The 23,030-nt window shown below is 57.7% G+C and overlaps 2 protein-coding genes across 5 annotated transcripts in view; both read left to right on the top strand.

Annotated features, from left to right (window-relative positions):
* Positions 1–5,033: 5,033 nt before the first annotated feature.
* Positions 5,034–14,797, top strand: PTPN7 (protein tyrosine phosphatase non-receptor type 7). Of its 3 annotated transcripts, XM_037410749.1 has the most exons (11): positions 5,040–5,146; positions 5,690–5,863; positions 6,598–6,826; positions 7,258–7,441; positions 7,867–7,990; positions 8,585–8,661; positions 10,130–10,267; positions 11,879–11,989; positions 12,590–12,747; positions 13,617–13,730; positions 14,259–14,797. In XM_037410749.1, the coding sequence occupies exons 3-11, from the start codon at positions 6,696–6,698 to the stop codon at positions 14,350–14,352; spliced, it is 1,131 nt and encodes a 376-aa protein (XP_037266646.1). In that variant the 5' UTR covers positions 5,040–5,146; positions 5,690–5,863; positions 6,598–6,695; the 3' UTR covers positions 14,353–14,797. The 3 variants fall into 3 exon arrangements, with proteins under 3 accessions (XP_037266647.1, XP_037266645.1, XP_037266646.1); XM_037410750.1 differs by lacking the exon at positions 5,690–5,863 and having other exon boundaries at positions 5,034–5,146; positions 7,867–7,951; XM_037410748.1 differs by lacking the exon at positions 5,690–5,863 and having other exon boundaries at positions 5,034–5,146.
* Positions 14,798–18,797: 4,000 nt separating this feature from the next.
* The window catches only part of ARL8A (ADP ribosylation factor like GTPase 8A), a 28,529-nt gene continuing 24,296 nt past the window's right edge, over positions 18,798–23,030 (top strand). The window contains exon 1 of one of the 2 annotated variants that reach the window (XM_037410291.1): positions 18,798–19,057. In XM_037410291.1, the coding sequence (XP_037266188.1) occupies positions 18,935–19,057 (123 nt within the window). In that variant the 5' untranslated portion in view covers positions 18,798–18,934. The remainder of the gene's footprint in view (positions 19,058–23,030) is intronic. The other variant, XM_037410292.1, reaches the window with a different exon arrangement.

Raw genomic sequence — 23,030 nt, 5'->3', positions numbered from 1 at the left:
GGTGCTACACCCAGCTCCCAGGTGCTGGCTGTCCCCAGGCCAGCAAGCGCGTGGCGCGGAGCCCCCCGATCCTGTGCCGTAACTGGGCTGCTCGCGCCCCCCGCAGCCGGCTCTGCGGGATGCTCGGGCTAATCGCACAGTCCTCAGCCTGCTGGGAGCTGATCAGCTGGTTTTAACAGTCTGCTGAATCCCGAGGCAGCTGCTTCACCTTCAAGCCCATGAGCGATGTTTAGGCAGCAAAGGAGATGGGCTAATTTCCAAAACCCTGCAGGACATCCTGAGCTCCCCATCCTGTTAGCAGGAGCAAGACCAGCCCTTTCTGAGACCTGGACTCAAAGGTGACGGAGGCCCAGCAAGACGAGGCCATGGTGCGGTAGGCAATCCTGGGGGAGCAAGACTGAGGGGCAGCATCTGCATTTTGGGTGCTGGTTTGGTGCCTGCCTGGGTTCAGGTGACTTTGGGGCTACACTACTGTTTGGAGAGGGTGAGGAGAGGTGCTGGGGCGTGTGGATCAGGGCAGGGCGGCGGGGAGGGGAGGCTCATGCTTTGCGGGGCTGGAGGGAAGAAATGGGCGTAAGGACTTACTGGGCTTTAGTAGGAAGAACAAGTCCCAGTCTGAAGCTGGGAGCTGCTCTTTGCCCAAGGGGAACTGTCTATGAGGGTATGGCCAGAGGGTACTCGGGGTGCAAGATGACCCCATGGAAGTGGAACTGTAAAATGCAAGTGAACTACCAGCAAGTACTAGTCAGGGATAAATCCAGATATTCCTCCCTGAAGTACCAGCTCCATAGGGTCCCCGTGTGCTGCTGGGCTTGCTGAAAATAAAACCACAGCCATACAGTTCCTTCAAGACCCTAAGGCTCAGCCACAGACCTCTCCGGGCCCTACATCCCAACTTATGACCCTAATGCACGGGTGTCTGCAGACAGGGGACACATGGGATCCCATGCCTGGCACATGTCTGTGCACCTCAGGCTGGGCCAGGGTGAATGGCTGACGTGACAGCTGGGACTCTTCCCTCCGCATCCACCCCTCCATCACCTATCCTTTGTCATCCTAGCACCGCTGTGGGCATCATCATCACCTCCCAAAACACAAACGCCTCACCCACCCACCCCGCTCTCCAGTGGGATGCCTCTGGGGAGAGGAGAAGGCTAGGGCTTCTGCAGCGAGGCAGGGGAGGGATCCAGCAGCAGGGATGCTATTCTTTCTGCAGCAGTCCTGCTCTCCATATAGGCTGTAAGACCATAAGGGTGAAGGCCACCCATGAGGGATATGGGCACTGACACCCCGCTGCCATCAAGGTCAGAGCAGAGGGGAGTGCTGAGGACAAGGGATGTTCCTGTTCTGGGCCCTGACCCCTCCTGCCCCACCAGGGGAGGGAGGTAGCATGGTGAGGGGCACAGCTGTGGCCCTATGGGACCCACCCCGGAGCCGTTTCCTTCAGTGCTGCTTCCCCCATCCCCTTCTGGGTTTTGCCTTTCAAGGACTGCCGGGTTCCCCTTTGCCTGTGGCAGATCGTGATGGAGATGGCTGCCCTGGAGTTCTGGTCCTGCCCTGCCAACAAACCGTCCCTGTGTGGGGGTCTGCCCTAAACCTCAAAGGTCCTCCACAGCCCCAGCAGTCCCTTTTGTAGGACCCAGCATCTCCCCCATGCTCTGTACCCCCAAGCCAGCCTGATGCATCTGGTGCAGAGCTGGTGGTGCAAGACAGGGCGAGCATGACTGAACAGCGGTGCAGGGCTCCGTGCCTTCCATAGCTGACCAGAGCAGGTCCTGGCTTTTTGCTCACTGCTGCACCCCTCTGTGGACCCCAGCCTGTGTCCCTCAGGAGGAGCAGGGCAGCAGCATCATTTTCCAAGCTGGAGCACAGAGTTGGCCAGAAGTAGTGAGCACAGAAGTGTGTGTGTGTTTGCACCTCTGGGATTTCGCTGCTCTGCAGGGGCCAGCAAGGTATTTGCATGCCCTTTGCCTGCATGGGTGGACACTGATGAGCAGACAGGGATGTTCACTCTGCACATGTGGGTGTGCATTCTGCCCGTGTGCTCCCACCACAGGGCAGGTGAAGGTGCACGTGCCATTCCCCGGCAGGCAGCAGCCATGTGGGTTGGTGCAACAAGGCGTGGGGAGAAGGTTGTTGCAAGGAGCGGTACTGAGAGCTGAAAAGTGCCCTGAGTCAAGCGGTGTGTTCCTGCTCCATCCACTACCAGTCTCCCTCGTGTCCAGTCTGTCTCCACCAGCTCATGCCACACTTTTCATCAGCACCTTGTCTTTTGTGCTCTGGGTCTTCACTGGGCTGTGACCTCCCATGCTCTGTCTTCCCTGTTGTCATGTCTCAGGCTGCTGGCGCTTCAGCAGAGGAGGAACAGGAGCCATTCTGGCTGGGTGGGCATCTACCGGGGTCCATTCATGCACCATCAGATGCATGTAGGGGTCAGGAGGTCTCAGCAGTGAAGATTTTTCTGCCCCTGTGAGCCTGGGCCATGGCACTTCCCTGCACCACATCTCTGTTTCCCTCCTGCCCTCCCTCCACCCTGGATGAGTCCTCATGGCCAGGATACCCTTTCATTCTCCATCAGGGCTTTCTGAATAAGGAAAAGCTGAAGGGGGTCAGGTGTGGTTCCCAAGGGCTCTGTCCTGGGTGTCCTTGGTCCCAGCCAGCACAGCTACACATGTGGCTGGCAGAGCCAAGCCAGTGGCATGGGGAGGTCCATGAGAGGCAGGGGGAAAGTGTTGCAGGGTTTTCTGGGGTACTTCCCTGAGCATGAGTACCTTGGTGTTGTGTGGCTTCAGAGGGAGAGGATACGCTGCATCTCAGTATCTCAGTTTCCTGGAAAAAGGGCCAAAATCCAGCTCCTGATGGCTGGTGCTGCCCTCTGGTCTCCTGCCCACTGTGCTCCATGCAGAGGAGCAGGATGTGCCTGTGGTGCCTCTTGGGTACAGCCCAACTCTGGGGATCAGCGCCCCATTTCTCTGCACCTTTGGGTGCTGCTAGGTTTTGTGGATGTTCCCTGAGCCCTACAAGGTCTAGGGGGGTCCAGCTCTGTCTGTCCTCCCTACCACAGCCACCCAGCAGTCGGGCAGGTTGGGAGCAAGTGTGGGTGCACAGAAGTCACTGACGCATGCTCAATGACTCGCATGTGCTGGTGGCTTTGTGGTTTCTGCCCTGATGCCATGCTGAGTTTTTCCCTTGCTTGACCCAGTGCCAGAGGAACAGGGTGGCGAGGAGTCAGCAAGTCTGTGCAGGGTCTGGCCAGCAAAAGGTAGGAAGGGCAGCCACAGGGGTTTGCATCTTGGCTGCATCCTCAGGGAACACTTGAGCTCAAAGCTACCCAGAAGCGGGGGCAGGGGGGAGATGCCCGCTACACTAAGAGGGCAGATACAGTCCCAGCCTCAGCCTCACTGAGGAGGGAAGCTTCTGCGTTGTCTGACAGGCTGACACTTCAGCCAAGAGCCCTCTTTGTTCACTCTGGTCCCTACTGAGGGCAAGTTTATGTGGCCACCTTGTTAAGTACTATTCTGCTGGTCACCTCAGGAAGATTTCTCAAGTCAGAAGACAGAGGGTGGGAGAGAAGGGCAGTGCTGGGGCTTGTTCATCTGTGGTGGGTCTGTCCCTAGGCCCTTACAGCCGAGTTCTTCCATCGCACATAGGACAGGCAGCAATTTCTCAGTCCAGCCTCAGGCCTGAAATAAGAGTCCAGTCCAGGTCTGCAGGGGATGTGGCACCCTGGGATCTGCTCATAAGACACAGATGCTGGTGGCCCTTGTCTCCAGGATAAGGTTGCTCTGCTGCTGGCCAAGCCCAGTGCTTCGCTCTGGAGCTTCGGCCCTGTGATCTCCCAGTTCTTTGGTAAAAGGTGTCACTGACAAGGTCTCCCATGGGCCACCAGTGAAGGTATGGTTCTGGCACCCCTTTGCACACTTTTCTGCAAACACACAAGCACACAGAGACACGCACTTCTCCAGCTAGGCGACAGGCAATGCCAGCACAGCGCATCCCAGGGACAGCCCTGATCATGGCAATGAGCTGTGCTGGAGGTGGCCCAGGGCAGGGGGGTCCCCAGGGCACCGAGGAGGAGCCAGCAGAGCAGCCAGGAGAAGAAGGCAACTGGGATACAGGGTCCATGGTGGCTGGTGGGGGCGAAGCGAGAGCCGCTGCAGCACAGCAGGGTGGGTGCAAAAGAGGAAGGAAGCGTGCAGTGTCTGCACAGAGCCCAGGCAATAACAAACAGGAAGAGCAGCAGGGCTGTGGTGGGTGGCAGCAGGCATCAGCAGGAAGGATGTGCAGTGCGCCCAGGGCAGACCTGTCCTACCTGAGCCAGACCCTCCAAGGACCTTCTTCCCCAAATACCCCCCCTTCCCTGCCCTGCTGGAGAGAGGGAGCCTGCACATCTTCCTCCAGGGTGCCTAGGGATGATCCTGGGTGCGGAGGGGTGGCAGGTGGCACCCACACAGATCAGGGACATGAGTTAGGGGGACAGTGGTGTGGCACAAGGACCACATTTCTCAGGGCCAGGCATTGAGGGTGGGAGGTGCCGATCCCTGGCTCACCCCACAGTGGGATGGGGAATGGCCAGTGCACAGCCTGCGAAAGGGGATACAGCCAGGCTGGCAGGGACAGGAGGACTCACCCTGGCTCCCTGTGGGGCACGTGGGATCTGGTGTCCCCAGTCTAGCACCACTGCACCACATGAAGCATCCCACCTCAAGCCTCCTGCCAGTGGCCCCAGCCCCATGGTCAGGTCTTGCCCACCCTTCCATACCCCATGGGCTGGCACCAGTGCTGACCACGGCTGGTTGCAGAGGGCACTGCGTGCACCCCCAACAGCCCTGCTAGAGATGCCCATGGAGGCACCCCAGGATTTTGGGGGAGGCAGGGCTGTGCCCACAGGTGCAGGATGGGAGTTCGCTGGTGGGGAGCAGGGCTGGGGCTGCAGGCGGCCCAGTGGAGCCAAGCTGCAGTGATGTGGCCGGTATGTGTGTGGGCGGCAGGCAGGGTGGGGGAGAAGGAGGGAGAGGAAGCGGCAGAGGCAGCAGCTCCTTTGATAAGCAGCTTCCTGAACACTTTCAAACCGTGGTGTTAGACCGACACGCAGCGCCTGCAGGCCTGTGCCGGGACCGACGGAGCCCATATCGTGGGGCAGCAGGTAGGCAGCCCTCCAGCCCACCCCTGCTCCGCACTGGACAGGGGATCTTCGCCAGGCAGTGCTGGGCCCCAGTGACCACGAGCAGCGGGCATGTGCTCACTGCTGGGCAGCCCCAGGCAGGGCTGGGATGCTGAGGAGGGTGATGGGGACACTCTCCCTGCAGATGCCAGCAGATGGGGGTCTTCTCAGGGTCTTCCTGACTGCCAGGGGCTTGGCCGGTGCATCCGCCAGGTGTTTCCTGTGGCCGTGTGCGAGAGGCAGATGCTGGGCTTGGAGCCTGCTGCTCTCTCTGGTCAGGATCTCTCCTGGTGCTGCGGCTCCTGGGGAGTTTAGCCGCTCTTGCCCTGCCTGGCTGGGGGACACCCCAGCAGCACAGGCCCCCCAGGGTGCCCTGCACGGGGCAGGGGGATGGTGTGTGTGGCAGCAGTGGTATTGCCACCTCTGCCAGAGATGCCACTGTGCAGCAGGGATTCATGGGGAACAGCTCTTGCCCTAGCCATGCTCCCAAACGGCACAGCCATAGCACGGACTGGTTCTCTGCAGGATCTCCATGAGCCGACAGGCTACCCGGGATTCTATTCTTTGTCCATCAAGACCTCCGACTGCCACATTCCCCGTCCCTTTGGGTCCATCTCCTCCTCATGGAAGGAGAAAGGGATGAGAAGGAGCCTCACGATCCCAGGGTGCTGCCTGCACCATGAGGAGCTCTGCCCAGAGGTGGACCAGCACCACCTGCATCTCCGCATCCCTGCTGGGGCTGTCCTGCAGCTGGTGGTGGTGAAGCCCTGGCACCCTCCCCCAGCTGGGCTACCCCATCACTTCTTGCTCAACCACCCAGATAAAGCAGTTTCCTCTTGACAGTTGCTGAGACTTGTGGGATGGAGGAGGCTGTCCCAGGGTCATCCCTCCCCTGACAGAGCCACGAGGCTGTTGAGGGTGCCTGGCCCTATGATTCCCAACAGCAGGAGCTGGCCAGGCTCCTCGTAGTACCTATAGCCCACCACGTCTCACCTGCCGAATACTGCTGTGCTCGTGCGGGTCCCAGCTTTCCCTCCTACCCACCATGTCCCCAGGCTGAAGCAGGCATGCCAGGGAAGGGCTGGAAACACATGGCAGTGTGTGCTTCCCATGGAGGTGGAGAGCATCTTGGGCTCCCCCAAAACCCAACCATGTTCCACCAACACAGGGTGTGGGTGTCTCCTGCATGGTGTGAGCAGATGCCATTGGTGCCATGCCCAGCGTCACCAGTGTGTGTGGGCTGCAGTGCTGTGGGCAACCCAGAGGGTGAACATGCTGGGAGCTCTCCCTATGCCACCCACCTGGATGCAGGGTCTGAGAGTTCTGGTTCCAGGGCAGCTGAGGACTTAAAACCTGCCCCTTGCCTAGGGACTGTCCGTCAGGGGGTCCACCTAGCCTCATGGCATCGCTCAGATTTGCCTTTTCTTTTCCAGCTGCTTCTCCTCTGATGGCTCCTTGATTCCCTGGGAGCTGAGGGCCCTGTGTGTCCACTCCCTGTGCTTCAGGAAAAGGACTTCGCAGCTGCTGCAGCATGGTACAAGCCTGCTTGGTGTGTTCCAGAGTTCATAACAGCAGCCTGAGTGCCCAGGCAGCCGGGGCAGACATGGACAAGCCGGACAAGCCTAGTCCCTCTGCCAGGAAGCATGTGCATCTTCAGGAGAGGTAAGCGTGGCTGGACAGCACCTGCAGCTCAAACCCTGCGCCGCCTGTCCCAGCCCAGATGGCAGGTAACCACAGCAGGGCTCAGCCCAAGGCCTTGGGCTCCCCCAAACCTCCTGCCCCAGCCCAGCCTTGCCAGCTTGTGCAGGTGCCAGGTCTGAGCGTGGAGGCAGCCCTGATCCCCCCAGCCCAGCCCAGGCCACATCTAGACACTGTCCCCTGGGGACTTGTCAGCAAGAAGGTGAAATGACTAGCTACTTCCTCAACACCCACATCTTCTGGAGTCTGTACCTGACCCCTTTCTTCATCCCTTGTTATTTTCTGCCAGGCTTTTAACTCAGCGTGGGGTGGTTTTAACTGATGATATGGTGGGATGGGCTGTCCTCCTGTCCTGGGGTGGCAGGGGGTCAGCCAGGGACCCCTTTGCCTTGCAGGAGGGGGTCCAATGTGTCACTGGTGCTGGACATGAGTTCACTGGGAAGTGTTGAGCCCATCCAGCCCATCTGCACACCACGGGACATCACGCTGAAGTTCCTGAGGACATCCAGCCATGTGCTGAGGAGAGAGGAGCTCCAGCAACATGCCCAGAGCCTGACACAGCTCCAGGAGGAGTTTTTGGTGTGACACTCCCCTTCCCTCTCCCTCCTCACACAAGGGATGGCAGGGGCTGGTGGTAGGAGGAACTGGCAGGGGTGGACATCTCCAAGGGAGGCTCCCAGCCCAGCTGTGCCCCACAGCACTGGTGGCAGGGAAACAGGTGACGGGTGCCCTGGGTATCCCCTGGCTGCCCGCTCCCTGGTGCACACAAGTCCCATTTGTGACCCAGGAAAGCCTGTCCCGCCCTGCCATGCCAAGCTCTTCTCCCAGGGTGGCCTCTTTGAAACATGTCCCACATCTGGGCTAAGCCAGGAGCTGACATCTCTGGTGATGCTGCTAGGTCCCTGGGTCAGCCTCTCATTGTTCAGGGGACCAGGTCTGCCATGACAAGGGGTCACAAGCAGCCGCAATGGAATTTTCCTCACAGTTGTTTTCTCCCTCTGCAGAAAATCCCACCCAACTTTGTCAGTCCGGAGGAGCTGGAGATCCCTGGACGTGCCTCCAAGGACAGATATAAAACCATCCTCCCCAGTATGTGCCACTGCATCCCTTTGCCTCACATTTGCCCAGGTGCCACATGCAGGGAAAGGGGGGTGTGTGCATGAGCGTGTGTGCATGTGAGAGGGGTGACTCAGAGCAGTCCTGGCTCCAGGCTGAGCGCTCCTGGGTGCTCTTGGTGTTCCTGCTGTGCTTGTTCCTGCTCACCATGTTGCAGGAGCTGGGTGCTGTGTCGTGCACTGTTATGGGGTTGTAATTGGGGAGCTACTACTCGGAGTGTATTCCCAGGGTGTGCAGTGCATGACAGCCCAGCTTGCATTGCTCCCTGCCACTGTGGGGCCTTACATGTCCCAGATGCATGTGGCTAGGAGTGTAAAGGCATGGAACATTGTAGAAGGACTCATGTGGGCTCTGGTCAGGCACTGTGGGAAGGCCCTGGTAGGTGAATTACCCCACACGTATACTGTGGTACAGGCAGGTTTGGGCATCACTGGCTGTACCCTGCCATGGAGTGAAGTCGGGCAAGAAGAGGCCCGAGGGACAGTGCAGACAGCTCTGACAGAGCCGGAGGACTCAGTGTCCGGCCTCTGGAGCTGAGGCAGGCAGGATGGGCAGCGTCAGGCTCTGAAAGACTGTCCCTGAGGTAATGCCTGCCATGTCTTTCAGACCCTGAAAGCCGGGTCTGTCTCAGGAGGGCAAGGAACCAGGAGGAAGACAGCTACATAAATGCCAACTACATCACGGTGAGTGTCCTGCCTGGTTGGAGAGCGGGTGGTCTCCCAGGTCCTGCAGCCCATGGCTCAGAAGACATTGGGCTGCAAACCCCTTGGTGCTGCTGGTGCCACACTGGGACCCACAGGCTGGGGCACTGACTGTTACCCACTGTGCTGTGGCTGCCCTGGGGTGGCAGTTTGAACTTGCCACCCCTTTCTGAGCTGGAGACATGCAGCTCCATCTGTGCAGGGCAGGCACACTGTCCCTTTTTGTTGGAAAGTTTCATGAGCTGGCTGGTCCAAATGAGGGTTTGAAGATGGGCAGTAGAGGACTACGTTTAGATTAGTCTTCCTGAAGCAGCCTGGCAGGGTGTGGCTTCACATTACCTGTGACGGGACAGGCTTCACAACCTGTCCACACGCATCAGGGTGTATGTGAGCACATGGCATCCTTTCTGCCTCACGGAAGAGCTAACAAAAATGCACAAATGCTGCTCATCCCTATCTTGCACACATGTGCACACACCTGAGCACACGGGTGTCCAAACATTGCTGTGTGGAGCTGGTATTTCTTGACCCCTTCCTTCCATTTACCTCTCCAAGGGTGTCACAATATAGAAATTTGTGGGCACATCAGAAAATTAGCCGTCCAGCCTGCTTCTGGCATGCTTGAGGGCACAGCGAGTCTGGTAGAGCTCTGCAGGTATTTGATCTTATCAGCCCCCATCCGGGACTGGATGTTTTTCCTGCTGACTCTATCCCGTGAAATGTTTTTGAGCATAAAAAGCAGGTGGAGCAAAATTCCCAGTGTTGACACCTCCAAATCTTACTACAAGTCTCCTTCCGAATGGAAAAGCAGAGAAAAGGGCTATACAAAATGTTCCTGAAAATGTCTCTGCCCCTTGGCTGGGCCAGTGGAACTTCTTGTGGAACCAAACTGTTAACAGGATTGCTTGAAAGATCTGGATTAAATCGCAGGGGTTAGGGTGGATTTTTAACAGAGATCTCTTCTGACAAAACCATAAAGCTCTGCCCTCCTGAGCCTGGTGGGGAGGCAAGACTGGTGGAACCCAGCTGGGACTATCCCACATTCCAGCTAGAGCAGGGCTGGATGGCTTCTGCTTGTCCTTGGGGAAATACCTGCTGCGAGGTGTGCTGCTCCCTGCGTGAGCTCTGCCCCACCAGAACATCCATCACTCTGGATATTGTCACACCAATAACCTGGAGATGCTTGCACGGAGCTTGGGTGTACATGGCTTGCTTTGTGGGTTTGCTCCGGGACTGTGGGACCAGGAGGATGGAAAGGATGTCTAGGAGTTCCTGATCAGGTCTATAAAAGCATTTCAAGGACAGGTTTAGTAGGAAATAGTCTGTGTGGCTCTGCCTCTTACCTGCAGAGGAAGAAAAGCACCATGAGGGCTGGAGTGGCCTGAAGACAGGTTCCTCTCACGCATCAGGGTCCCCACCCAGCGTCACTGATGGACCATGTGCTTGACAGGGCTATGCAGGGCGGCTCCGGGAGTACATTGCCACACAGGGACCCATGCTGAACACTGTGACTGACTTCTGGGAGATGGTGTGGCAGGAGGAGGTGCCCCTCATCGTCATGATAACCAAGCTCCAGGAGCGCAAAGAGGTACCATTGTCCCTCACCAGGCCCAGGCATGGCATCCCAGCCAGGAGAAAAGGGTGGGGTGGGGTAATAACAACAGTAAGGGGTTATGTGAGACCAAACGTGGGGTCTGAGTACCTGCTTGCTTTCTCTGCTGTCAGAGGGTACCCCTGATTGATCACACATGGAGGAGGAAAGCCCCAGGGCTGCAGCCTTGGCCCCATCTGGCAAAGCCTCTCCTCCTCATGTGGCCTCTCGTGCTCTGGGCATGCTTTGCCAGCCAGATAATAGGATAAAGAGATCGGGGCAACCCCTGGGAGAGGGAGCAGAAGCTGTGGTCAGCAGTGTCCCTCTGGCCCTGAGCAGCTCTTCTTTGAGGCTGGGAGCTCTCAGCCAGTGGGTCCAGACTGGGGAGCGAGCTGGCAGAGCTGTGCCCTGCGTGGCAGCTACCCTGTGCCTGGCCTGGGATCCCTGGCTCCCCCTCCAAGCAGCACCTGCCTGGGGAAACTCGCCCTCTCTTTCCTCGCCATGGCCGCCTTCCCTTCTCTCGCCAGCTGGTGCAGCACCCCTGTGCCCTTCACCAGCAAACTGGGTCCTCCTGGGTCTGGCAAAGCTTCTGTGGGCTGGGGACAGCCATGCTGGGTCTGAAAGCCATATGGCAGGGCATAGGAGAGGGTGCAGGGGGAGCAGATGTGGGGAGAGAGATCTATCCCTTCCTTAGCTTCCCTTCTGTATCACCCCACGTCCACCTTCCCCACTCCCCCACACCTCCCCAGGTGATGCCCCTTCAAGAGCACTGAGCAAAGCATAGCTCAGACGTTGTCATGGTCCACTCAGTGGACTTGTGATAGTTTGTTTACTATGGTCTCAAAGCGCAAAAAATGAAGGCGACCACGCCAAGGGGTTATGCTTTGATCAAACAGCGCAACTTTATTGTTTGCCCATAAAGCAGTGTGCAATAGATAGAGTGACAGGAAGGGAAGAAAAGGTAAAGTAAAAAAGAGAAGAGGATTACAGCTACCACCATGGGTCCAAGGTGTCCCTATGGTCCCAGGTCCAGGCAGCATCCCACCAGTCCTTCCGATCATCGTGATCCTTGGTGGGGAAGATCTCCAAATTCAGTTGTTGAGGAGCCATCTTTCATGCCAAGCAACACACCTTGCTCCTCCTCTGGCCCATGGAGTGTTGCCATTCTCTGCCTTCTCGAGCAAGGTTACCAGCACGTCCAAAGACGGGTGCCTGAGGCATGGTTTGCCTTAAAGGCAGGTAGCTTCAGACCAGGAGGTGTCTTTTTGTATTATAATGATATTATAATCAAGAAAGTTCACCTGAAGTTCAAGTTTTCTGGTTTGTTGTTACGACAATGGTTGTGATCCATCTTCTGGACAGTGGTTATGCGGCCTTATCGCAGTTATTCCTTCCAGTCCCAGGTAGCAGGGAGCGGCATAGTACTCCTCATACCATGCAGTTCTTCCCAGGGTCTTTGCATCTTGGCATCCATGAGGACCACATTCCATCTCCAGGTCTCTGTTGGCAATGTTCAGACAGTATCGTTCTCTTTGGACCAACTCTTACAGACCTCCAGCAGGTGCCTTGAGCATCTCCACAGCCACAGACCTTGCCTTGTTCTTTCAGAAATGTGTCCACTACTGGCCTGAGAAGGAGGGCACCTACGGCCCCTTCACCGTCCGTGTGCAGGGGTTGAGTGAGTGCGTGGAGTACGTTGTCCGGGATCTCTCCATCCAGGTGGGTTTGAGCCCCATCCTGGGGTCAGAGGGGGAGCCCAGTTGGGCCTGGCAGTGCCCCGGGCAGCTCCGGGCTCTCTCGTGGGATGGCAGCCTTGTGTGACAGGAGAGCAGAGGGCTCATGGCTCCGAGAGCTGGGACTTATAAGCCCCCTGCCAGAGGAGGGGTGTACAGAGCTGCTGCCTGCCTGAGGAGGCTGACAGGGAGCAGGACCCGGCCCTGGGGCACAGAGGAGAGGGGGCCAGCTGGGGAGACCTTCTTTACTAGCCCACTGTTGTTTGCACTCTGCCCTGTTGGCTCTCCATAGTCACCCTGGGCTGACACAAGCCAAAAGGATCTTTCTGCCTTTGCCTGGACTGTGGGGACAGTATTGGGACACTCTGCCCCATCTTCTGGGATGGCACACTTCCTAGTGTCCCTGGCCCAGGGGTCTCTCCTGGGTGTCTGGCAGAGGCTCAAACTGGAATTCAGGAGGTGAGCAGATGAGATGGGCATAGGCTGCCCAGCCTCTGCTTGAGCTGGATTCCATGCCTTTCTTTGGCCCAGCCCAGCAAGTCCATGCTCCCACATCCTGATTTCTTTTTCTTCTGTGCTGGAAAAGCTTGAAGGTGAATGCCGCCAGGTCAAACACATCCTCTTCCCTTCCTGGCCGGACCAGCAGACACCCGAGTCAGCCAAGCCCCTGCTGCACTTGGTGTCCAAGGTGGAGGAGGCTCTGCAGGCTGCAGCCAGCCCAGGGCCGATCGTTGTGCACTGCAGGTAAGACCTTTCCCCTCACCTGAATCCCTGTGTGTTTTTCACCTTGAGGTCAGTCTGCAAATGCTGGAGGGGAGAATCCCACATGTGAATGCTCATGAGCTGGTCTTGCTGTGGTGCAGATATCTCAGGGCATGACATCCCCCCAGCAAAGTTGTTCAACCAGCAACTCCTGTGCTGACATCAGGATGATGGCATTAGCACGGTTACATAGTGCCCCATAAAGAAATCTGGTTTGCCATGGTTCTGCAGACAGCAAGGCGGGAGCAGGAGAGCTCTGCAGAGCTGGGACCCAGCCACCAGAGCCACAGCAGACTGACAGCTCAGGCTCCTGCTTCCTGTGCCACTGAGCGTGACCTGCAGCTTGACTGTGAAGCTGTTTTTCAGGGCAGCCCTCCAGGAGGAGGTGGCCTCTGCCTGTTTTCTCTTACTAAGTGAATTCAGGGACAGTGGAGCAGAGTACCCAGTCATCCCTATGCAACACACTTGACCTGCAGTGCTGCAGGCTGGCCTGCCCCAGTGCAGACTGCTGGGTGCCTGGGGTTAGAGCACAGCTGGAAGGGGAGGGGAGGTGAAGGAGCTGCAGACACCCCTGCACTGTGCAAGGGACAGGGAGCCCAGACTGGTTTTGTGCTTCCAGAGCAGCCTCAGCTGGGCTGCGCAACACACGCCCTTGCCATGACAGCGTGACACCAGCCCATGTCTTTTGGTGCCTGGCTAAGAAAGTTGGTCTGGCAGCTGGGTCCAAGACCCCAGCATCCCTCAAGGAAGAAATCATGGCAGCAAACCAATCCAAGATTATGTCCAGCTCAGACAGATTAAGGTCCAGGTAGTGGATATTGGTGCTCAGCACAGCTGATTCTGTCCCATAGTGCAGGCATCGGCCGGACAGGCTGCTTTATTGCTACCAGGATCGGGTGCCAGCAGCTGAAGGACAAGGGCGAGGTGGATATCCTGGGAATTGTGTGCCGTCTCCGCATAGACAGGTGGGTGCTCAGAGCAGGCAGCTCCTTGGAGGGTCATGCTGGGTGCCAAGCCTAGGAGAAAGGATGGGGGAGGTGCTGGGCATCATGAGGGGGCATGGGGATAATTTCTGATGGAAACCAGAAGGGTTGCTGAAAGATGCAGGTGTGTCAACAGGAAATGATCCCCCAGTGCTGGGCTAGTTTTTCTGTCAGGGCTATTGTAGCTCTGGAGATCTGAGGATGTGAGGGAAAGCAGCTCTGAGCCTGGCAGCCAGTCTGCTCCTTCCAGCTCAGCCACTAAATCAAGAAACACTCAATTTTGCCACTTTTCAAGAAGTACCAGCAAAAAATAGAGTGAAATCAGTTGCATTTTGAAAAGCCCAGCAATGCTGCTGAGCCCAAATACTCTTTGGGCAGCTCTGGTGCCTGTTTCAGAGGTACCTGGAAGTGGCAGGTGAAGTGGGAATATTTGTGTCCTGGGAGCAGAGAACTGGGGAGGGTGTTCTGGGCTTTGGCAAGGTGTCAGTGGGACCTGCCTTTCCCTTGCAGAGGTGGGATGATCCAGACGAGCGAGCAGTACCAGTTCCTCCATCACACACTAGCTCTCTACGCTTCCCAGCTGCCAGAGGCAGGAGGCCACTAGCACAGGGCTGCAGGCTGCCAGCTCCCCACTCCAACCTCTCCTGAACCAGCCTGGGGGACGCCTCCACCAAAACTCCTCCTGCTGCTGCTGGGCCACAGAGCAGCAGCATGAGCATCCCTCAGGATGAGCACAACCAAGCAAACCCATAGGGACTGTGGCCCTGGGGACAAGCCAGATTTGGTGGGTTCATGTGAAGGATTGATTCAGTGGGCGCTCCAGGTGGCCATTGCTGCTTGCTTGAGGCAGATTTCACCCATGGAAAGAAGCTTTGGCTTTTGAAATGTGCAACGTTTTGTCCTCAACCAGAAGAACAAGCTGTGTGGAGGAAATGAAGCTGGGTGAGCGCCGGGAGCACGGGTTGCCTTTTAGCTGCACAGAAATGTTTACCCTGTTAGATGCAGAGCTGGTAGAATTACCCTGCAAATAAACAGAGCCTCTCTCCTGACTGTGCATCATCTGTGGGCAGAGGCTGCACTGCGTGAAGGGCTGGGCTTGCTCCAAACATGTGCCATGATGCTCTTCTTGCATAAGGTACACCTTGATGATCTAGTACAAAAGGTGCACGATTGGTTGCCCTTCTTTTGCAGCTTGCTTTCCTCTCCACCTTTGGCTAACACCTTCTCGACAGCCTTAAAATAGGGGACATTCCTAAGTGCATCTACAGTTGTGCAAGCAATGTGTTCCCAGTTGCCTTTTGTTACATGACAGCGGGGGGTTTTGCATTCTTGGTTTTTTTCTGAAATTAGAACAAAATAATATTTGGGTTTTGTTGGGTTCTTTTTTCACTGATAAATTCAGGGGCGGGGCAGAGGGGGAGAAGGAAAGGGAGAGGCAATTTTGGGAAAAAGCATGGAGATAGAAATAGTGTGTAAAATATTTTAAAGCTATTCAAAACTGGCCTTCAACTGATAGGCATTTCACAGCCTCTTGGGCAAGAGGGAATTAATAAGGAGCTGGGGGCTCCCTAGCCTGTACCTGCCCATGCCCACAAGCCCTGGCACGGCCTGCTGGATGGCTGAGATCCAGGGAAAAAAGGGTCGGTCATCTTGCTGATAAAGTCTCATCTTGCCTTGGCTCCTGAGCATACCCAGATCAGGGCTGTGTGCACGGACAGCCCTCCAGTACTCTCTGGGTCCCCAAAATGCAGCCCAGTGGTTTTGCCATAGTGCCCATTGTTCAGGCTCTGTGGCTGTCCTGGGAGGAGAAATGATTGAATAAAACAAGAGGTTTCATTCTTAACTCTGCAGTTCTCCTGACTTGTCGTCAGTCCATCAGTCCAGGAGGAGGGGTCCTCAGGTCTGTGTCATCCCCCCCAGTACCCCACTCTCACAGCTCCTCTCCTGCCCCTCTCCATTTACTCTCTATAAAAGCAGTAAGTGGGCAAGCAAGAGAATCAGCCTTGTGCAGGGATGGGTAGTGAGCCAAAGTCAGCTTTTTCTCCCTGATCTCACTGGGTATAAGAGACAAACCCAGCGGTAGACCAGGCGTGTCCCACCGTGCAAAAATACCCAGTGTTACAGAAGTCATCATGTACTGCTGAGCCCTGGTAGTTCTTAGTTGTTCTCATGTGTTTGCAGACTCCAGATCGAGCACTTGCCAGGGTGCTTGCTATAGCACAATAAAGCCACATTATTGGCTTGGTCAGCACAATTGTGTTCTTGGGGAACACAGAGAATAAGCCATCCCTTAGCCACGTTAACATGGGCACAGCCCTGACAATTCAGTTTCTTTAAGGAACTTGGTTGAGCAACTACATCAAAACCTTCTGGGAATTTCAGATATGCTCTTGTCTGGAGAGGTCCTGGACAATGCACAGCTCTTGCACAAGACGCTCTGCCCAGTCCCGTACTCCTGGCATGGAAACTGCAGTGTGACACAGTGGGGCAGTGCTGCAGAGGTGCAGCCATGGGGACAAGATCCAGCTTGTGCATCCCTGCGAGTGCCACCGCGGCTCCTCTGCCGGGAGCAGAGCCTGGGACCCTCTGGTTCAATCCAACAGGAAACAGTCAGATGTCTCCAAACCTGCCAGGGCTGGCATGAGACCCTTCCCTTGCTGGGGATAAGGGAAATGGGGACAGGCAGGGGGGGGATCATTACATGAAAAGGATCTTTTTTGCTCATTTGCTTGTGTCTTCTGGCATGGGCATGGACTTGCCCAGCTGCCATCTCTGCTGTAAGGGGTGAGTTTTGTTTGAGCATTGGATGGAAAGTTTCTCTGGCAGGGACTGCAGTAACATACGTGCTATCAGGAGGCAATCTCTGCTAACAACTCCAGTGCCACAGTTGCTTAGGGTGGGAAGCCCCAAACTGGTGTAGGGACATTCCCTGGGCTGAAATCTGTTAAACATCTTCAGGCAGAAATTACACAAAAAAATCGGGGGAATGATGCATTTTTCACTGGTATGAGGCGGAGCTAAAATGGAGTAATTACAGAAAGCAACAATATTCCTGCTTCCTTAGGCCTCCCTTCAAGAGCACGTGACAGCTGTTCGTGCTGGTCTTTGGTAACCCAGTGGTTACCAGGGATCTTTAACAGGCGGCATCATCTCTGAAAGCAAAATGGTTTCTGTCTCTGAAAACAAAGGCAGCTTCTCAGAGACTTACAGCACATGATGGAAACTCTTCCCCACCGTTAATTGTCAAGGGCTCCAAGATACCCACTGTAAGGCAGATCCAACCACAGCGCAGTTTCTCTCTTTTCTGTGTTGTACGCATTTGGCTCAGGCAGCCAGGCAGCCCCAGCAGTGAATCCAGCACCCTTGTCTCCTGTGGGTGCATGAGCAACCTTCTCTGCACATGGGCTCTTCCCAGCAATGGCTGGAATAAAGGTCCTGCCTCTTCGCCCTGGTGTAAGGGAATTGCAAATCCCACCCCGCACACACACACACACCCACACACACCCACACACCCGTGTCAGCCCTTACTTTAGGACTGGCTCAGTTCCAGCCTGGATGTGACCGAGCCTTGTTGGCATTGCACAGCCAGCAGCAGACTGCCCTCAGTGCTCAGCACGAACGTGGAAGGACAAAGCAAAGCAAAAGCACAGCCAGCTCAAAGCACCGACAGGGCAGCAGCAGCTCAGCGGCCAGGTGGAAATGAGGAGGTTTTGAGGCTGCAGGGCCCAACCTGATCTCTAAAGGCTGGTGTTGCAGCAGGTTGTATAAACATGTACTAGAAACATCCCTTAAAAAAGCTGTGCTTTTGGATTGTGTCTTGTGCACGCATAAAATTGCTCATCAACAGTTGTGACACTGTGCTGGCTCCTGGCTCTGCAGAGGTCTTGTCTTGAGAAATCAAAGTGTAAAAATACAAAAGCGCATGTGGCCCATTACCGGGGGAAACTGAGGCCTGAGGGCAAAGCCCCAGGGCAAAGCCCAGCCTCCAAACCCACGAACCAGTCACTGCCCCACGGCTGAAAAGCAAAGAGCAGGTGAAAGAGGTCCCCTTGCACCTCCCGCAGCGCTGGACCTCTGGGTCACCCTTATTGCACCCGACAGTGTCTGCTGCATCTGGGGAGCTGGGGTCCCTGTGGGGACCTCACCCTCACCACCGCCAGTGTCATGCTGCCACATCATCCTTCAGGAGCTTCCAGCACTTCCGCATGGTGGCCTCCGTCAGCCCTGAGCAAAGGGCACCCATGGCAGGGCAGTGGCTCCCACCATGCCACCCAAGCTGCCTCGGCCCCTGGGCGGGCACTTTTCTTCCTGGTGCATCTCAGGCAGGTGATGAAGGGGGAGCGTGGTGTGGGCTGCAGTGGGGCTGGGGGGCAAAGGGCCAGTCCCACAGCCTTGTGGGACTCCCGGTTGCACAGGTGAGCTGGCCTCCAGGGGATGAGACATGTGAGGGTGCAGGAATGGGGGTCTGCGCAGCTGGCATGGTTGGAGCCAGGTGCTGGCTGCTGCAGAGGCTCTGTCCCAGGGTGCAGGATGTGTGCCAGCCAGTGCAGGCTGCTTGACATGTGCTGTCTGGTGCAGGCTGCCAGGTGCAGGGGTCACTGGGTGCGAAAGGGCACAGGGGGTTGTGGGGGGGGTGGGGCGTTGATGGCTGCAGCAGGTGCAGGGCTCTGCAAGGTGCCAGGGCTGCTGGGTGCAAGGGTGGCGCTGGGTGCAGGGGTACTGGAGGCGCAGAACGCAGTGGGTGCTGGGTGTCAGCATGCATGTATGCCAGGAGTGCAGGGTGTAGGGGTGCAGGATGCTGGGGTTGCTGGATGCAGGCGTGCCGGGGCGCAGACGTTCTGGGTGCGGGGGGTGCAGGGCGCTGGGTGCCCGGGGTGCGGGGTGGCGGGCCGTGCCGCGCCGTGCCGCGCCGTGCGGGAGTTACCGCGCCCGGTTGCGGCAGATCCTCCCATCCGACAGGGGGCGGCAGCGGCGGCGGGCGGCGCGCGGGCCCCACCCGGCGCGCGCGGGGCGTGGGGCGGCGCGCGGCGGTGCGGCAGGGGGGCGCGCGGCGCGCGGACAATACCGGGGCGGCGGCGGCGGCGGCTCGAACCCGCTCGGCTCGGCCCGGACCCGCTCGGCCCCGCTCGGCTCCGCCCCGCCGCGGCCCCGCTCGGCTCGGCCCCGGCCCCGGCTCGGCCGGCACCATGCTGGCGCTCTTCAACAAGCTGCTGGACTGGTTCCGGGCGCTCTTCTGGAAGGAGGAGATGGAGCTGACGCTGGTGGGGCTGCAGTACTCGGGCAAGACCACCTTCGTCAACGTGATCGCGGTGAGCGCCGCCTGCGCGCCCCCTGCGCAGCGCCCCGGTACGGCCCCGCGGCCCAGCCCTGCCGGGCGGGGAGGGGCGGGGGGGCTGGGCTGCGCGCCCCCCGGCTCGGCCCCTGCGCCTTGCAGGCCCCGCGGCACCCCGTCTCCCGGCACCCCGCCTCCCCGCGCCGCAGCCCCCGCGTTCGCCCCCGCCTCGCACCCCCCACGTCGCTCCGCCCTGGTGCGCCCCAGCCCGGAAACGCGTCTGGGGAGGGGGCGGGCGGGGGGCGCGGGCCGGGGCAGGCCTCGGCCTTTGCTCCCCGCGTCCCCGGTGCCGGGCGCGGCGGCCGCAGGCGGAGCAGGCCCCGGGACGGGGTCCCGGCCGCCGGGGAACGGAGCTCGGGACCGCGGCCGGGCCCCCTGGGCGGCGGCTGCTGCTGCCCGGGATTGCGGGGGCCCGGGCAGCCGGCGGGAACCCCGGCCCTCGCCCCCTCCGCGGCAGCGCTTTGTCATCGCCGGGCCCTGCCGCTGCCGGGGCCGCGCGGGAGCGCCCTGCCGGGCCCGCTGCCGCTGGACTCTCGCTCGGCGGCCGCTGTTGGAGGTTCCTGCCCCCCCCGCGGCCAGCGCCTGCCGTCCGGGGGTGCCGGGGTGCCGCCGCCACGGCAGCGCGGCCTCCGCACCCGAGAGGGGCGGCAGCACCCGCCGGGGCAGTCCTGCAGCCCTGGCCTCTCCCTGGCTGCGCCTCCTCAGCCGCAGGGGCCCTGGCTCTGGTGGCGGAGCGGCAGCTGGGGGCCCTGGGTCCGAGAGCCCAGGGTGTGGTTTCACCCGTGGGGGTGCCTGGCAGAGCCTCCCCCCTTGATTTTGGGTGGCTCTCGCCCTCTCCAGATGCCGTGCTGCGAGGCGGGAGCCGCTGGCAGGCGGGTCATGAGGGCACAGGCTGGGGTTGTCACTCCCGGGCAGTTCCATGGAAGGAGGCAGGTGCGGATTCTCCGGCTGTCCTGGCTCCCCTGTGGTCCCCCTCGTCCGTGCCTGCTGATTTGCTCGGTGCCCTGGCTCCAAGGCCAGGCGAGTTATTTCTCCTTGCTTGGGGTGCAGGAAGCTGCTGGGCTGCCAAAGGAGATTCTGCAGCTAATTTGGAGGCTTCATTGCACTGCAGCAGTGCCCCCCAGGAGGGTTGCCCTTGGTGCTGGGTGCTGCTGGGATGAGGATATTTTTCCTGAAGTGCCCAGATGCAGAGAGATGATGCCTTAAAATGCTTTTCGTCCTGGAGACAATGGTGCCCCTGCTCTCGAGCTGCTTTGCTGGCAGTCACCACACCGTGCTCGTGCTGATTCTCCCAGCAGACCCACGCCAGCCTCAGGGGACAGGGAGCTTTGTGGCTCTGGGTCAGTGACCATGAGCACCAATCCTTTTTTGGGGTGACTTCTTCCTCACCATTTTTATGTTTAAAGGTCCTTTTTTGCAGTCCCGTGCTGGGGTGGTATGTGGCCATGCCACATGTGGGCTAGTCCTGCTCTGGACCCGCCATACACTGCTAGCCTGTTAGTAGCAACGAAGGCCGCATTAAAAATGGAAAAGTTATTTAGCGCCTTTTTTAATAAGCAGAAAAGCATTAAAGGGGTGATGGAGCTTTATCCCAAACCTGCTGGGCTGTTTTACCTGTGCAGGGCTAGAAATCCTGCAACAGCTCTTTTGCCAGCCTGGCTCGCCTTTCCCCGTGTGCCTCTTGCTCTCCCAGGCATACCTGCAGCTGATGAGGCTCAGCATGGACTTTGGTGGGGTTCCTGCTTCTGCAAGTAAATGCTTCATACCTGGCGGTTTTGCTGTGTGCAAGACCCATGCACCAAGACTCTCTCCACTTAGTATTGCCAGTGTAGGGAAAAGTGACATCCAGGAATTACAGCAGCTCTTGAGGGAAGCTCTCCATGCATGGGCTGGGTTTGTGGTCGTCTGGTGCATCAGGAGGTCTGTGGTGGGGTGTTTAGCACCCTTGCAGAGTGGTCAGGCTCAGGGTGCTGAGCAAGGAGCTCAAGTCCCTGCTGCAGTTTTATCTCTGTCTGTGAAGTTACTTGGAAAGTTCAGATTTTGTGGCAGATACATGCAAAAAAGAGGCACTGACCTCTGAGAAAACATCCTGTAAATAAGAACTTGTTTGGGACAGCTAAGTAACAGCCTGACACACAGAAAATTCCAACTCAACAGGACCTTGCATGAGAACTGTTTGAGCCGTCTGGCTTTGAGGTGACATAATGAGAGTGTTAGAAGGGGAAGCAGCTGTGATTTCGGCTTTGGGGGGTGCAGAGAACCCGTTCTGAAGAGTATCAGATTTTGACGTTGTTGGAGAGATCTTCCAAGAAATCTCTGCAGATGCAGGTGATGCTCCCCAGCTCACGGGGCGATGCTGGAGCTGGAGCTGCTCTGGGGGGCTTGGTGCCATCCTTGTCTTCCAGGATTTTTAGCTGCATTTGGCTGAAAATGGAATCCAGTTGCCTGGAAGATTGGGTGGTTTCCTACAGTAGCCCAGAGCTATGTCTGTGCCGGGCGGAGGCTTTGCTGAAGGCAGCCACAATTGGAGGAGATTAATCTCCCTGGGTCACCTGGCTGGGGTTTTTATTTTTCAGGGCTCATTTTTTCTTTCCCTGGCTGTTGGGAGCCAAAGCTTGGAAGTCCTGCGTGCAAAGGAGGGTTGAAAGGCTGTAAAACACATCTAGTCTTGGTTTTAACCTGAAGCCAGTGGCTTCTACCTGCTTTTTCCCCAGTCTGAGGGTGATGAGAGTGAGACTAGAGGGTGTCAGGAGCTCATCAGCAGGTGCTGGGGATCAATCGGTGCAGGACATGTTCAGAGAAAGAGTATTTTGCTGCTGTTGATTGAAAGTCACAGATCATCCACCTGTGCTAGCCTTCCAAGGGAGCAGAGCCACAGCAACTGGGTGCAGGGATGTTGGATCTGCATGGTGGGGGGGGCCTGGGGCAGCATCCTGTGCTTGAGCACCGCTCGGAAAGTTAATTGAATCAATGCTGCGAGAGGAAACCACATCAGCCTTGTATGTGGCATCAGGTAGGATGATGGATGCTGTGGCAGCTGGCCAGCTCTCTGACAGTGCTGCTGGTGGGGGCACATCCCAACAGCGGCTCAGGGGACCACAGAGCTCAGCACTTGCTCCCACTGTCCCTGGAGAGCCACTTCCCCCTCTGCTGACCAGCTGACCCGTCTCGGTAGGATGCACTTAGGTGCCTGAGCCTGGGAGGGGAGGCGGCATCTCCAGGTCATGCAAGGTCTCCAGGGATTGCTGGGGAGGTGGAGAAGAGAGGAGCTGGTGTGAATGCTGCAGAAGCAGCAAGGAGATCTTGCTCTGATGCACTGTCACTTGTCTGTCTGGCACCTGCCTCTCCTAGTAACTCTGGACGTGCTCCTTGTGTGGGGTCTGGCAGGGCCAGGATGGGGTGGGAGATGGATGCGTGTCCTTGTGTGGGGCAGTTCTGCCTCCGCATGCAGAGTCTGGGCCCTTGACAGCTGCTTCCGTCGCACCTGAGCTTCATAATACAGAATGTGGTAGGTTTTTTGGGGGTGTTTCTCCATGTTTCTGGAAGAGGAGAAAGAGCGGCTGGGGCACAGTCTTGCCTTGCTGCTGCAGGCTCTGTCATCATGAGCTAAGAAAAAATGGACAGTGGGTTTTTTCCATGATCATGGAATCATAGAGGGGTTTGGGTTGGCAGGGACCTTTAAAGGTCATCTGGTCCAATCCCCCTACTGTGAGCAGGGACATCTACTAGATCAGGTTGCTCAGAGCCCTGTCCAGCCTGACCTTGAGTGTTTCCAGGGATGGGGCATCTACCGCCTCTATGGGCAACCGTGGCTGTGTTTTGCCAACCTCATATTCTCACCTTAATGGTGGGTCTTTATAAGGGCCTCTGTCTTCTGTGTGCACGTGTGTGTCTGGGGGTCTGAGCACCAGCAACTGGTCTCAAATCAGGGTTCAGAGGGCACTTGTCCC

Source organism: Falco rusticolus, chromosome 17 (assembly GCF_015220075.1).
Source record: "Falco rusticolus isolate bFalRus1 chromosome 17, bFalRus1.pri, whole genome shotgun sequence".
Classification (NCBI taxonomy): domain Eukaryota; kingdom Metazoa; phylum Chordata; class Aves; order Falconiformes; family Falconidae; genus Falco; species Falco rusticolus.
Note: the sequence above shows the minus strand (reverse complement) of the source record. Positions and strands in the feature narration are given on the sequence as shown.

Excerpts from the sequence above, each read along its gene's own strand:
- PTPN7 (XM_037410748.1), top strand. The coding sequence starts at position 6,696 with ATGGTACAAGCCTGCTTGGTGTGTTCCAGAGTTCATAACAGCAGCCTG. Across the intron at positions 7,991-8,584 it reads TTTGCCTCACATTTGCCCAG|ACCCTGAAAGCCGGGTCTGT; the intron begins GTGCCACATGCA and ends CATGTCTTTCAG. Across the intron at positions 8,662-10,129 it reads TAAATGCCAACTACATCACG|GGCTATGCAGGGCGGCTCCG; the intron begins GTGAGTGTCCTG and ends TGTGCTTGACAG.